Genomic DNA, 15,210 nt, shown 5'->3' on the forward strand with positions numbered 1-15,210 from the left:
AATTCTTTAGGACTTTTTTGTGCCACGCAATTCAACTGCCCTCTAAAACCTCAGACCTCTGACGTTCTTCAGTAAAGATTTTGGTGCTTGTTTCCTGCTTTTCTGGGTATTACAGTGCTGTTCCTTCCAAATGCAGAGCCGGGACACAGGGTAGCCCCATGACAGCCACTTATACCTTCAAATAACAACACTCCTATCACAATAGTTTCACCCCCCACTAAGAACAGAGCACATTCCCTGCAGATGACCCATTCTTCCGTCCCTAGCTCTTCCTTATCTTTCCTGTCTACTCGTTCTCTCAACAGCTCCTGAGCATGTTGAGTCCTGAGACCAGGACTGTTCTGGGCTTTAGAGGGACAGCAGGAAACAAAACATACTTGGGCCACCCCACCTTGTGTGCTCTGAAGGCATACACAGGTGCCACGCAGAGTTGAACCTTCCCAAGGAGGGGACATCTGAGTGGAGGCCCTAAGTGGCTGCAGGAAGAGCGTGCCGGGCAGGAGGGACAGCAGGAGCAAAGGCACTGAGATAGGAAGCATGGCCCGTTTAGGAAATGGAGAGAAGGGCCATATGGCAGGTGGGGGAGGGCTGGTGAGCTCCCGGACACTGGAGAAGTCAGAGGGCTCGGGTTTCAGGGGCCTTCATTGGCTCCAAGGAAGAATGCAGGTTTTAGCCTAAGACTTCCTCCCATCCCACATGATTTGGGGAGCTCAGAGGCTGGGTAGAGAGGGCAGGCCATGGCTTTGTCTCTGACCACGAGCTCCTCCACAAGGGCTGGCAAGGCCAGAAGGCAGAGTGAGGGAAGAAGGTAGAGTGGCCGTGGGCACTAAGGGAACATCAGGTGTCTGGATCTTCCGCCACAAGCCCCTGACGGCAGGAAAGTCCAACAGGTTCCAAGAGGATAAAGTTCTCACAGACACAAGCATTCTAAGAAAACAGAGTTTAAGCCTAAACACAGTGATATGGTGAGGAGGCACTGAGCCCGCGATCACCAGTACACTACATATTTTCTCTGCCCCATGGAAGGGACCACTGCCACCCTCGTGGGGAATAAGCCCTGGGTCCTTCCAGAGGGAGCCCCAGAATGCAGATCTCACACACTCACCTGCTGAAGTTTGGCGGGGCAGAGTCAAAGCCAGGGAGGGCTTCCTGCCTACCACCCTCCTGGCCTCAAATAGAGGTCAGTTTCCATTCGCAACCCTTGAGGAAGGAACCGAACTTCCCCCAGCTCACCTGGAAATGCAAGGAACCAATTGAAATCTCATCCCACTTCTCTTCTTCAAAAGCCCTTGTTCCGTTGGTAATAATATTGGCACGGAACCGTGAGATGAGGTCTTCCATTGAGAATAATTCCTCCTTTCCATTCTCATCACTGTTTAAGACATATCAAATGGGGGTGGGAGTGGGGAGGAGTGGATAATTGCACTGTTGTAATCGTCCAACATTTCTAGCTCTCGATGCCTGACTTCACCAACTGTCCTCTGGCCTGACGCCTAGATAATCAGAACAAGCTTCTACCACAAGTGGAAGGCCAACAGACACCCATCTGTTAAACAGACCTTGAGGGTATCCCCTGGGAGATAGTCTCACCTCCATGGACAGGCCTCCTAGAGCTGGTGGCAAGGGTGAGTAGATCTTAGCTGAAGAGATGAACGACTCTGGAAACCAAGTGAACGGGGATCAAGTAAACCAACTTCTATATAAATATAGGGAGCATCGATAGGCTTAATTACCAAGGACCTATAATGTTCCAAGAGCTCATACTCTTTTTGGATATTAGAACATCACCAAGCAACAGCAAGTACATTCCCCACGGAGGACAGACTGGTGGTTACCAGAGGCAGGGGTGGGAGCAGGCAAAATGGGTGAAGGGAGTCGAAAGATACAAGCTTCCAGTCATAAAATACCTACATCACAGGGATGTAACCTACAGCATGATGACTATAGTTATTAACACTGTGCTGCATATTAGGAAGTTGCTAAGAGAAAAATCTTAAAAGCTCCCATCACAAGAAAAAGAATTATCAACTACATATGGGGGCAGATTAAGCAAACTTATTGTGGGGATTGTTTCTCAATATATATAAATATTGAATCATTATATTATATATTTGAAGCTAATGTAATAGTGTTTGTTGATTATAGCTCAATAAAAACAAATTTACTTCCTAGCTTCCAGCCTGTTTGCAGTTTTAACTAGCATATTAGTTAAAATAACTAATAAAATAGTTAAATACCCGGGACACAGGGTATTTAACTAATAAATTAGTTAAAATAACTAATTTTATTAGTTATTTTAATGAAATTTAATTTAAATTTTTGTAACTCTTGTTTACAATTTTTATTTACTGCCATGAGGCCCCATGAAATGACTTTCTGAGCCTCCTAGCATACCTTCCCCCAAGGGAAAAAGCACTGAAAAAAAAAAAAAAGCCTCTGAAAACTTCAACAAAAGAACACACTGTACGATCCCGTTATATCAGGTTCGAGAACAGGTGAAACTGTGGTGAACAAAATCAGAATACCAGTGACCTTTGGCAGGGCTGACTAGAAGGGGATATGAGGAAGGTTTCTGGTTTACTAGAAATATTCTCTACTTGATCTGGGTGGTGATTAAATGGGCACATACATCTGTAAAAATTCACTGAGCTATGGGCTTACAATTTTTGTGCTTTGTTGTGCTTCAGTAACAAAATCTTTTAAGTTGGGAGGTGGGGCAGAATTCTTAAGTAGGATTGGCATTTTCCCTGGAAACAGAACCTGAAAGGCTCTGGTGGAGGATAAGGCCACATTGCCATCCGCTCCCGGAGCAGGGAATGGTGTGTGAAAAGCCAGGAGCCAGGAGAACCCCATTTAGTTTAGACACTGCGTGTGACTCCCATGACCAAAGAGTAGGATGGTTTCCTCATCTGAAATGCAAGGGCTCATATTTTCCAGTCGTAAAATCCTTTGATTCTGGATTTACCTTCCAAGTTACAAACCCTCCTTCTGTGCTTTGTGAAAGGAAAAACTTTATGTTCAAAAGCTATCGTGGTCAGCATATGGATTATAGAGTCTATCAAATTTGAAAGTAGAACAGAGACACCAACCAGAGAGTCCCAAGCGACCCTCCCAGGTTCTAGAAAACAGGCTGGTCCTCCTCCCTCCTCCCTGTTCCACCCACTTCCTGCTCCCCAGCCCTACATTCAACCAGGAAGTATGGTCCCCCTCCTGGTAGGAACCAGGACTGCAGCAAGCCTGTCTCTACCTCCTAGTTTTGCACACCACAAATCCCAGACGACCACTGCCCTGCTCTCTCTCCAGGGCTCTAGGGACCTGGGGAGGAGTGTCACACGGTACTGGAACAGCTTTGTGAACAGCCAGAGACCTGCCACTGCATCAAACTTCTGTACCCAAGGAAGGCGAGCTGGGCCATGGCCAGGGAACTCTGTTGTGTGGTTTTGCCAAAGACTAGAAAGAGGAATTACTACAAACAGTGCATCTGTGTCATTTTTATTAAGCTGTATCAATACATGCTTATGAGCATGCACACACGTGCCCAGGACCACAGGGCATGTGAGTTACAGGATCCCCAGCTTGTGATGACAGGCGTGGGCACAGCTCTCCTGGCCTGTGGACTAAGGACAAGCAGCTGGTCCCAGCTCTCACATAGTAATGGGCTGATTTTTTTGCCTTAATGGTCTGATTCCCTTGGGACTTCAATGTGCTTTAAAGAACAATGAAGAAGGTTTAATGAACCCTATCTAGAGGTGACCCTCTAACACGCGAGGGCCCTTGGAAATCACTGGGTGAGCATAGACAGGCAGTGGTGCCGGTTCTGTCTGACAATACAGGCAAACAGCTTCTAGAGCTACAACTCTAAAAGCTCCCATAATCACCCTTCTTTCCACTCAAAATGACTGTGGAACTAGGGCAAGGCTCCTAGGGGACAGGGAATAGTGGGAGGGTGGGCCTGAAATGAAATTGGGTCAAGTCCAATTCAATTACAACAAATGTGAAGAAATAGAATGATTGAAAAATAAGAATTGGGGTTGACTAAGCACCATGAAGGCATCAGGAGAGATGTGGGAACTGGACCAAAGGGCTTTGTGATTTCCCGGGGCCCCCGTCTCTCAACGGGACTCCAGGACTCCCCAGCGGGGTGCCAGGCTCACTCCCAGAGTCAAGGGGTTACACCTGTCTGCTGTTCCCCAGGCAAAGGACCTTACCTGGCGTTTAACTGCTGCCGGAGCTCCAGCACACTAGATCTGTTTATCAGCAAATACTGTGCTTCGTTCACCAGAGAAAGGGTGGCTGTTGCACCAGCAGACTGATCTAAAAGTGACAGAGTATTTTAAACAGTGTAAGTATCCTTCGATGGATGAGTGGATAAAGAAGATGTGATAACCGCACATGCACGCACACACAGACACAACACACACAGACACACACACACACACACATACACACACAATATTACTTAGCTATAAAAAGGAATGAAATCTTGGGGTGCTTGGGTGATGCAGTTGGTTAAGCACCCGACTCTTGGTTTTGGCTCAGGTCATGGTCTCAGTGTCGTGCGATGGAGGCCGGCATCTCTCTGCTGGCAATTCTCTCCCTCCCCCTCTGCTCCGCCCCTCACTTGCTCTCTCTCTCTCTAAAATGAATAAATAAATAAAATCTTTTTTTAAAAAAATGAAGTCTTGCCATTTGTGACAACAGGGATGGACCTTGAAGGCATTACGCTAACTGAAATAAGTTAGAGATGCTGTATGCATCTCTGTATGTGGAATCTGAAACAAACAAACAAACAAATACAAAACAGAAAAGAAAAGAAAACAAACTCAGATACAGAGAACAGACAGGTGGTTACCAGCGGCAGGGGATAGGGGTGGGCAAGACGGGTAAATGGAATCAAAAGATATAAGCTACTAGTTATAAAATAAATACATCATGGGGATATAATGTACACCATGGTGACTGTAGTTAATAACACTGTACGACATATTTGAAAGTTGCTAAGAGAATAAATCTTAAAAATTCTCATCATGAGAAAAAATGTGTAACTAAATACGGTGATAGATGTTAACCAGACTTATCGTGGTGATCATTTCTCTATATATACAAATATCAAGTCATCATGTTGTACATCTGAAACTAATATAATGTTATATGTCACTTACACCTCAATAAAAAGTTGAAATAAATTTAAAAAGAAGACCTGTTTTCTTGGAATGCAAATGAATCATGCTTCCGTTAGCTTGCATTTTTAAAAAGAAGACACTATTTCTACAAAGGAAAAAAATGCTGCCCTGGAAATAATAAAAATGTTCAAAGCATCACTCAAATCTCTCAGAAACAGAAAGAAAATGAGCTCTTAGAACACTCTGGTTTTTTTTTTTTTTAAGATTTTATTTATTTATTTGACAGACAGAGATCACAAGTAGGCAGGGGAATGGGGGAACAAACTCCCTGATGAGCAGAGACCTAGATGATGCAGGGCTCAATCCCAGACCCTGAGATCATGACCTGAGCTGAAGGCAGATGCTTAACCATCTGAGCCACCCAGGTGCCCCAAGGAAAGATTTTCAGGTATGAAATATATAACAATAAAATAAAATTATGTCAAGGAAGTCAAATGGAAATACAAGTTGAAGAAGGAAAAGGAAAGAAATAAAATTTCTGACCAATTAAAAGAAGTATGCTCATACATATCTTTTTAAATGAATACTTGATGCAGCTGTCACATGGTGTCAAGACTCTTTCTAACACATGTGGCATCACGAAACTCCTCAGCTCAGAGTTCTTCACTGAGTGCCCCCAACACAAGATAGTTCTCATTGACTCTACAGTCAAACAGTCATCTCTTCTCCCCAGCTCTGCCCCAGGGTACCCCTACCCACTTTCAACCCTCCTAAACCCTTCACTGTGCCCATGAAATGCCAAGCCCTGCCATTATTCTGCTCCGGACTAACCTTCGTGCCTCTCTCTGCCTAGAAAACTCTTATCTCATGTTAAGATGCAGCTCCCAAGTTCCCTCCTCCCTGAAGCCCTCCGCAACTCATTCCAGGTGAAGAGGATGCCTCCTCCACACCCGTGCCCTTGGAAGAGATCTTTATTATGACCTTTATGTTAGTGTCACTGTCTACCAGTAAGCCATTGCCTGTAAACTTAGATCTCAAAGGACCACAACCCATTTCATGATTCTAGCCATCCTCCTGAGGATCAAGCTGAGCCCCAGGTAGACAGGAGGCACTAGGAATGATCAGAGTTTATTCCATCAGCTCATTTCTATGGTGGCCCTGGTCCTGTTGAGGCCCACTCCTTGCATGCCCCTGCTCACAGAACTACCCATTTCTCTCTCCCCTTTCATCATGTCTCTAAGTTCACCCCTGCCCAGATACCACCAGCTCCCCTCCTCAATAAGAGGAGCATACATTTATTCCCCTTCTCCATCACACAACAACTCAAATTTTTTGAACAACTTTTGACATGAAAAATTGCCAACACTTCTAAAAGTGCAAGTAGATTACATCCCTTGAATCCTCTCTCCACCATATGTTTTCAGAGATTCACAGTTTCACTCATGCAGGTCCTCCATCCAGTCACCAGTCCCCATACTGTCAAAATGCTACTCGGATTACAAGCCAGTCTCTCTGGGAGCTAATCACTAAGCTGGGTCATCTCTACACAGATCGATAGTATGGCGATGACTCACCTATCCTTCCATGCATCTAGTATTTATTGAGCAACTACTATGTGCCAGATGCTGCTCTGGGCCCCAGGACTGAACAAAGCATACAAAATCCCTGTCTCAGACCTTACAATCCAGCACAATCTCATAAACAGAACAACTGAGTAAAATGCATGGCTTCTCGGATGGGAAAAGTACCACACAGAAAAATAAAACAGGGAATGAACTAAAGAGGTTCAGGTATGGACTCTGGTTCTAAGGAGAGCCATCAAGCAAGGCTTCCCTGAGTGATGCATGAGCAGACACCCAAAAATGATCTCTTCTTTCCACATTGGACATAAACCTTCAGATACTTTCTTCTCTGCTGCCTCACTTCAGCTAACAACAGCTCTTTTGCCAGCACTTTTACAAGGCGAAGGTGTTGGGATCTACACCAGCTGAGATACCATGAGGCTCAAGGCTTGCCCAACTCTCACTGCCATGAGATTAGAAACCGGGTCCTCTTGTCCCCGCATACCATCTGAAGACATAGCAAGTTACCAATGTCTTTCTCTAACACAATGAAACTGTGCTTCTAAACAGGGAGGACTGAGACAGAGTGCCTGTTGGGCAGAGCACCTGGCTGGAAGCCCACCTCCCCTCCTCGGGGTCATCCTGAAGACCACCTGCAGATACCCTGCTTTCTGTGCATGAGCAAGTCACCATGTAAATCCATTCCATGCACTGATTTGGGTGTACGCCAGGGCAAACCCAAGTGCCTCTCCCCTAAGAACCAACCCCAAGGGTGATACCTTTGCCCCGTCTCTTTGCACTTCTTTGAAAGTCTGAACTTTGTTTGATCAATTGACATGGTCGGCCAAAAAACCTTGACAACCAGCTTGAAACTTTTTCTCCACAGTTGTAAGTATTTACCCTGGGGGAGAAGAAAAAGGAGGGGAGTGAATATTACTTAGTATTCCTTTAAATAATATTCTAAATAGCAAAAACATTAGATTGCAAAATATAATACAGTGTAATAAATATAATGTAATATGATAATGCATCCCCCCAGAGAGAAGCCTAAAGTGACGGCATGCCCAAGAAGCTGTGGGGACACAGCCAACATCGGGGGAGACCTGAGGGCTGGGGCTTGGGCAAAGCTTTCAGATCAGATAAAAAGTTTTAAGAAGTTCATCTTGAAAGACCTTGTTTATATTGATTATAGCCACTGAATACCACAGAGCTTAGAATTTGAGAGCTTCTAGAGTGGTGCTTTGCTTTAAGAAGGACTGGAACCTAGACATATGTTCTGGATTTTTACTATGGGTCTGACTAGTATTTTCTTTCATGGCCAGACCGCAAGGAATATGGGTTTGGTTTGTGAAAAGAACGCTATGCCTTCAAGTTACCAATAGAAGTACATCTATTGATCCAGCTTTTTTTTTTAACTCTGCAATCTTAGAGACTTTTAAAATAAAATTTAAAGAATTTAAAATTTTAAAAATTATTCTAAAAATCTACACATCACCAGAATTTATAATGCAAACTTGGTAATAACCTACATTGGGATTACAAGATAGAAGGGGAAAACTTATCATATCCTTCATTTTTACTGGATCAAACAGCTGCCAACCTGTGTCTGGAAAAGGAAGTGTAGAAGGAAACCTCATCTAGTTGCACTTTCCCTCCAATGCTTTGAGACACTGCATCAAAGTCCATTGTCATCAATCAGAGGTTCTGAGCAGAAGATGCCTAACCACCTCTTTATTAGCCAGAAAATAGCATTTCTCTCAAATGCAGCTAAATGAAATGTACAACCAGGAATGAGCATCATAAAAAACAGCAGGTATCCCTAAATGGCTACATTTCTCTCTGCTGGCATCCTGAGGAAGGTGCATGTTTGGTAGGTTTGAAGAACAGAGTGGGGCAGTGTGGTCAGAATGCAGTTCATGAGGGGAAAGGGGCAGCCAACTGGATGGGCAGGTGCAGCGGGGGACCAATCTACGGGGCTTTCCTCTTTTCCCCCTCTGTGCCACCTGCAAACAGACCTGAGATTTTCACCTGCTGTAGAGTCTCACCTGTCCGCACAGACCTTGCTTTGGCAAACCTGAGCCTGTTCATTTTCCTCAAGAGGCACCTCTATAGGCTCCATCCCTAGTGAAAGAGGTTAGAGACAGATTTATTATCAGGCAAAAAGAATCAACTATTTAAGTGAAAGGCCATTATCATGAAATATACAAGAATTGTAATGACTCTGGAAATTGGTTGGATCAAATAATTGGCCAGATCTTGGAAATCTCTTTATAACACAGAGATTCTCTTTTGCATGATCATGACCACCAACATTATGTACAGCAAATAGCCTTCTCATAAAAGACTTTGCCCTTGGTCAGTCACATCCACAGTAGCTGGAACACTATATATCCCTTAGAAGGTTTTGCTACCTCTGGACGACTCCACATCTCAAGATCATTGTTTTCTAAGCTACCTTAAGTCCTTTAGAGATAGGCAGGTATGAAGGCTCATTCTCTAAACATATCAGCATAGAGTGTTAATTCTCAATAGCCCCTGGGAGACAGCCTCAAATTGGACTCCTGTATCAATCATCATTATCTGGAAAGAGAGATGGATGAATAGATAGATAGATAGATAGATAGATAGATTGACAGAGAGGAATAAAACTGTTATCATATCAGTGGGGTTAGGAAGCTTTTTTATAGTTACTTGCGTAAGTATGGAGGAGTATAAAGCATATGTATGTAACAGTTTCAGGAATAATAACAGTTAACACTCATGACCTGAAAGACCCCCTTCCTCCTTGGTAAGGTTTGTTTTAGCAACCTATTGTCCCCATAGCCTGATGGCAACACATTGTCTGTGGTCACCCGGTCTGTCAAAAGGAGAGACAAATGAGAAACGAAATGTACCGGGACTTTCCAGAGTGCTGTCCCAAGGAACCGCCAGAACACCCTGACCCCAACGCCCAATCATGCCTGAATCAAATTGATCAATTAGACTCCTGTAACCATGCATATCTGCCTCTGTAGGATCACTTCACGCCACCGCTTCCCACCAGAACAAACCGTTACAGTGCCTGACAATGCTTGATTTAGGTTAACCAATCAGATCCCTGTAACCAAGCATCTGCTTCTGTAAACTCGCTTCCCGCCACCCCAACCTTGCCCTATATAATCTGCTTCCTAACTTAGCCTGGTGCGCTCAGCCCACAAAGGCTGATGCGTCCGCAGGCGCCTGTGTGACCAATAAACCTCTTGCAATTTGCATCCAGTGGAGGCGTGCTGTTTGATTCTTGGGTGCGGCTCCAGGATCTTTCAGACCCATTACCCAGCAAAAGTGCCATTTATTCTTTAAATAAAATCACACTGAAATACATGGATGAAACAAGAGGAAACTGATCCAGTGCCATGAAGGAGGGAAAGACCTTTGGTAAAGGCTGGAACTGCTGAGGTCCTCTGTTACTCTGCAGTCCTTGTCCCCCATGAGTCCTTAGAGTCCAGGAAAAGGCATGAAGCCAAGACACCTGAGTAGAATGTGTGGCGGTCCCCACTCTGTGGACACTAGAAGCAGAAGCTCCTCCTGTGTGACCCACCTGTGCCCTCCAGGCCTCTCTGCACTACTGCCGGTCATACTGCTCACCAGCATGACCCAATCTATCCCTCAGGCAAGCACATGTCATGCATGCCTTCATCCCTGCCCATCCCAGTCCTTCTCCATCACAAAGAGCACAACAAATGGGCATATCCCAAGCTTTGGATCATGTCTGATCCTCAGGCCCTGACCATCACAATGGGGCTTTCACCATGACAAAGACAGAGACACAACAATTTGAGTATTAATTATTCCATGAACTATGTCCCCTGCTCCTCCACAACTTGCACTTGCACAGCCAGTTACATACTCTTGTCCCTGTGTGAGGAAAGCCAGAGGAAGGACTAATCCAGAATGTTCCTGAAGTTTGGAGAAGGACTAAGCTGTGCTGAGTAATTACAGACGCTGCCGTGTCAAAAGTGTGTGCATGGAAGAACATCACAATGCCAGGTATGCATCCACAGGGGAGAGCAGTCAAGGGAGCTTGGAACACTGGTTATAAGGAAGTAACCAGAGCAGGGAGGACAGCATGTGGACAAGGACACTCCCTGGGCAGCCAGTGGGGGGCCTGTACTCAGCCTCTTTCTATCCTTACACAAGGCTCTAAATAAATCACTCAGAGTCTTTGGTGCTCAATTGCCTTCTAAAGGTCATTATAGGCCTCTGGTTAAGGCAACAAAATCTGGGATCCATGCATGAATTGAATTCAAGGGCCCCCAACAAAGTTCTTGGGAAATAAATTCATTACGTATATACTAAGCTCTGTGTTCAACTCAGAGATACAGAGAAACTGGAGAGCCTGATCTCTGGGCTCAATATGCCTAAAATCTTTGGGAATGACAGATCACATGCATGAAACCGTTATAATGTCTTGCTTTAGTGTTTGTTATTCAATTTGTGTTGTCACGCATTGCCGAAGGATGCCCTTAGTCCTCTCACAGTGTGGGAGTGCCCTGCAAGTGAGCAGAATATCTGATCCCTGATGGGAGGGGACATCACACCACTTCACAAAGTGCTGCTAATCTGAAGTGGAAAATATTGGTATTTGTTTTCTTTCTCTTTCCCACTCTTTATATTCTGGAATAAACCCTATATAATCATTATATATATCTTTATGCTTCAGACAATAGAAAGAAAGAGAAGCAATCCACTCAATGCTTTTTGGATGTTAATATCCTGAATACCTGAACTTAAATAAGAAAAGTACAATAAAAGAAGGTGATGTATCAATCTCACCAATAAATAGGTACAAAAATACTAAAAATATTAATAAACCAAATCCATCAATGTTTCAAAAAGTCATTGCCAAGTAGTGTTTCCCCTACAATGGTCCAAGGATAATTTAGTACTAGACAATCTACTAAAGTAAGGCATCACACTAATAGGCTATAGGAAAAAAAAAGGATAACCAAGAGATGCAGAAAAAGCATTCAAAAAGAATTGACTGTTAGTCATCATTTGGCTAAATAAGAAAAGAACTATTTCAGCCTGGTAAAACCAATCTATCAAAAACCTCAGTAAGCATCATTCTTATTTTTGAAACTTTTTAAAGTATTCTATTCAGATCAGTAATGAAGAAGGATATCTTTCCCACACTGCTTTACCATTATGCAAGCAGCCTAAGCCAATGCAATAAGATAAGAAAAAGAAAGAAGAGTAATAAAAATTAGAAAGAAAGATATGAAACTATAATTATTAGAAGACAATATGCTTATTTATACAGAATATGTAAGGAAATATTCTGATCAACTAATAAAACTAACAGAAATTCAGAAAAAGTACAAGGTAAAACATTAATATACAAAAATCAATAGTGTTTCCATATGCATTAATAACCAATTAAAATATTTAAAAGAAAAAAGATAGTATTAAAAATATTCCAATAAACTATTACATAGCTGGATGCCTGGGTGGCTCAGTCTATTAAGTATCTGACTCTTGATTTAGGCTCAGATCATGGTCTCAGAGTTGTGAAACTGAGCCCCACATTAACACCCAGTGCAGAGCCTCCTTAACATTCCATCTCTACCTCTCCCTATTCTTTCTCTCTCCTCTCTCTTTCACGCACTCAAAAATAAATTAATGCATTCTTTCAAAAAAATTATTACATAGCAAAAACAAGTGTAAAAGTTTCTGGAAAATATTAAAATTTTGAGTACTTAAAGAAGTCTTAAATGGAGAGAGACACTATTATAAATAAAAGACTCAATATTATATGATATAAATTCTTTTGAAATTAATATATGGTAATGCAATCAAAATATGATTACAAATATATGACTACAAAATACATGATTTTACAATCAAAATCGCAACAGGACACACCAATAAAAATATAGAGATTGTCAAAATGGATAAAAAAGCATGAGCCAACTCATAGTGATATAGGCAGACAGATTAAAAGTAAAATCAATGGGGCGCCTGGGTGGCTCAGTGAGTTAAGCCGCTGCCTTCGGCTCAGGTCGTGATCTCAGGGTCCTGGGATCGAGTCCCGCATCGGGCTCTCTGCTCAGCAGGGAGCCTGCTTCCTCCTCTCTCTCTCTCTCTGCCTGCTTGTGATCTCTCTCTGTCAAATAAATAAATAAAAAATAAAAAAAAAAAAGTAAAATCAAGCCACCAAGAGGATAAAAAGACAACCTACACAATGGGAGAAAATATTTGAAAATCATAGATCTGAAAATGGACTTATATAGAGAATACAGAAAAGTCATTCACAACTCAATAATTCAAGAATAAATAAGCAAAGAATGTGAATAGATATTTTTCTGAAGAAGATATACAGATGGGCAACAAACACAAGAAAAGATAATCAACACCATTAGTCATAAACACAAGAAAAGATAGTCAACACCATTAGTCATTAAGGAAATCTGAATCAAAGCAGCAGAGTTCCCACTACACACCCACTACACACCCACTACAATGACTACTGCAAATCAACAACAGAAAATAACAGGTGTTGAGGACGTGGAGAGATTAGACCCACCATGTATTGCTGGTGGGAATGTAAAATGGTGATGCAGCCACCTCAGAAATGCTAAACATACAGTTCCTATATGAGCCAGCAATTCTAGTACATCCCCAAGAGACTGGAAAACATAAGGCCACATGAAAACTTGTACACAAATGTTCACAGCAGCACGACTTCTAACAGCCAAAAAGTGGAAACAACCTAAATATCCAACAACTACTAAATGGGCTTTTCAAAATGGCGTATCCATGCAATGGCATATTATTCCAAAAATATAGACGACCCTCGAAAAGATGGTGCTAAGCAAAAGAAGCCAGTCAAGTCATATACCGTGTGATTCCATTTACACGAAACATCCAGAATAGGCAAATCCATAGAAACAGATTCGATCAGTGTTTGCCTGGGGCCAGGGATGAGGCTGGCAATGGGGAGTGACTACTAATGGCTATGAAGTTTCTCTTTTATGGTGATGAAAATGTTCTAAAGTTGACTGTGGTGATGGTTGCACAATCTTGTGACTATACCAAAAAACTATTGACCTGTACACGTCCCACCAGCCACATTTCATGTGTTCCATAGCCACATGTAATCAGTGGCTAAAAACAGGGACAATATAGATATTGAACATTTCCATCATCACATAAAGTTCCATTGGAAAGAGCTGATCTATACTTTTATATATGTTAGTTCATAACAAAAACTCAACAAGGAAGAATTAAAGCTTGAGTATGTATTATGACAACTGACTGAAATAAAGGGAATGTGGGTGAAAAGACATTTAATTTCAAATTTTATATTCCTTTATTTTCTAAGTGAACTGTCATATCTTTACCTCTCTCCAAAGATTTCTCAAAACACAAGGACCAAGATCTTTGTGTTGTTTCTTAGACAACATTTCACTCCCTTCAGGATTATTTCAATATCCGATAGAGAAAAACCTATTATTTTACTTTCATAGGAGTAAAAAAGCGTCTTGAGAGTCGATTCGGGGAAATGAACCCAGTTTTCACACCTTTGGCTTTGATGACCATGACCTTTTGCTGCAGGTCAATGAAGGGCTGGATCAGGCAGAGCCGGGGCTCCTGCTTCTGACTCAGGCACACGCCATTGTGGTTCACAACCATCCAACTCCGGTCATACAGCAGCCCTTGATTTCCTAGAGGCCACTTGGTCACCTAAAGGAACAAGTAAGTGTATTTTAGGGCAGGGCTCCTCAAAAACGGTCTTCACATTATTGCACAGTTGTTACGCAAGTACAGATGGACTTCAGGAATTCAGCTCATACTCTTGAAGGAGGAAATGAAGGAAGAAAGGAAAGGAAAGCAAAGAAGACAATGCAAAGGAGACATTGTGAGAGCTGGATACCTTCCATTAACCTCCAGATCCACTTCCTACCCTTCTCTTCTTCAGCCTGTCTTTTAAATGGGTACTGTGCATGCACAGAGCAGCATTCAGAGAAAACAAGAATGTGCATGGAAAGTAAGTCTTCACTCCACCCCATCTCGAATCTCCCTTCCCCACAGACTTCCATCACTCTCACTTTCTATCCTCCCACAGTGGTGAATGCTGTACAGGCGTACCCTCATACTATAGACATATGTCTCGCACAAACTATGACTATTCTGGCATGGTCACTGAGCTGATCCACTTTAAGTGCATAAGTTTTCCTGAACTCTTCATATTTCTACAAAATTAAAATATAAATTACACCCACTGCCCAGATAGCTCTTGCATTCCATCCCATTCTCCAATTTAAAAAAAAAACCAACCTGGAGAAATGCTTGATTCTAGGGCTGGGTCAGGAGCATCTGGTAGTCATAGAAAAGTAAGGAAATACTCAAAAAAACAAAATGATGGGAGTATGTCAAAGGGATGCAGGAGTCAGCTGAAAGCATGCCTGCTGGCCAGAACTGGAACAATTTGAGCAAAAACAAGAATAATGATATAGTACTGTATTATAGCTCAACATACAAAATAT

The 15,210-nt window shown here is 42.6% G+C and overlaps 1 protein-coding gene across 1 annotated transcript in view; it reads right to left on the bottom strand.

Annotated features, from left to right (window-relative positions):
* MOCOS (molybdenum cofactor sulfurase) overlaps positions 1-15,210 on the bottom strand; it is a 56,045-nt gene that overhangs the window by 10,363 nt on the left and 30,472 nt on the right. The window contains exons 11-15 of the mRNA XM_044244390.1: positions 14,245-14,407; positions 8,731-8,806; positions 7,465-7,586; positions 4,209-4,314; positions 1,234-1,372 (exon numbers count right to left, since the gene is read on the bottom strand). Coding sequence (XP_044100325.1) covers positions 1,234-1,372; positions 4,209-4,314; positions 7,465-7,586; positions 8,731-8,806; positions 14,245-14,407 — 606 coding nt within the window. The remainder of the gene's footprint in view (positions 1-1,233; positions 1,373-4,208; positions 4,315-7,464; positions 7,587-8,730; positions 8,807-14,244; positions 14,408-15,210) is intronic.

This window comes from Neovison vison, chromosome 3, assembly GCF_020171115.1.
Source record: "Neovison vison isolate M4711 chromosome 3, ASM_NN_V1, whole genome shotgun sequence".
NCBI classification, from domain to species: domain Eukaryota; kingdom Metazoa; phylum Chordata; class Mammalia; order Carnivora; family Mustelidae; genus Neogale; species Neogale vison.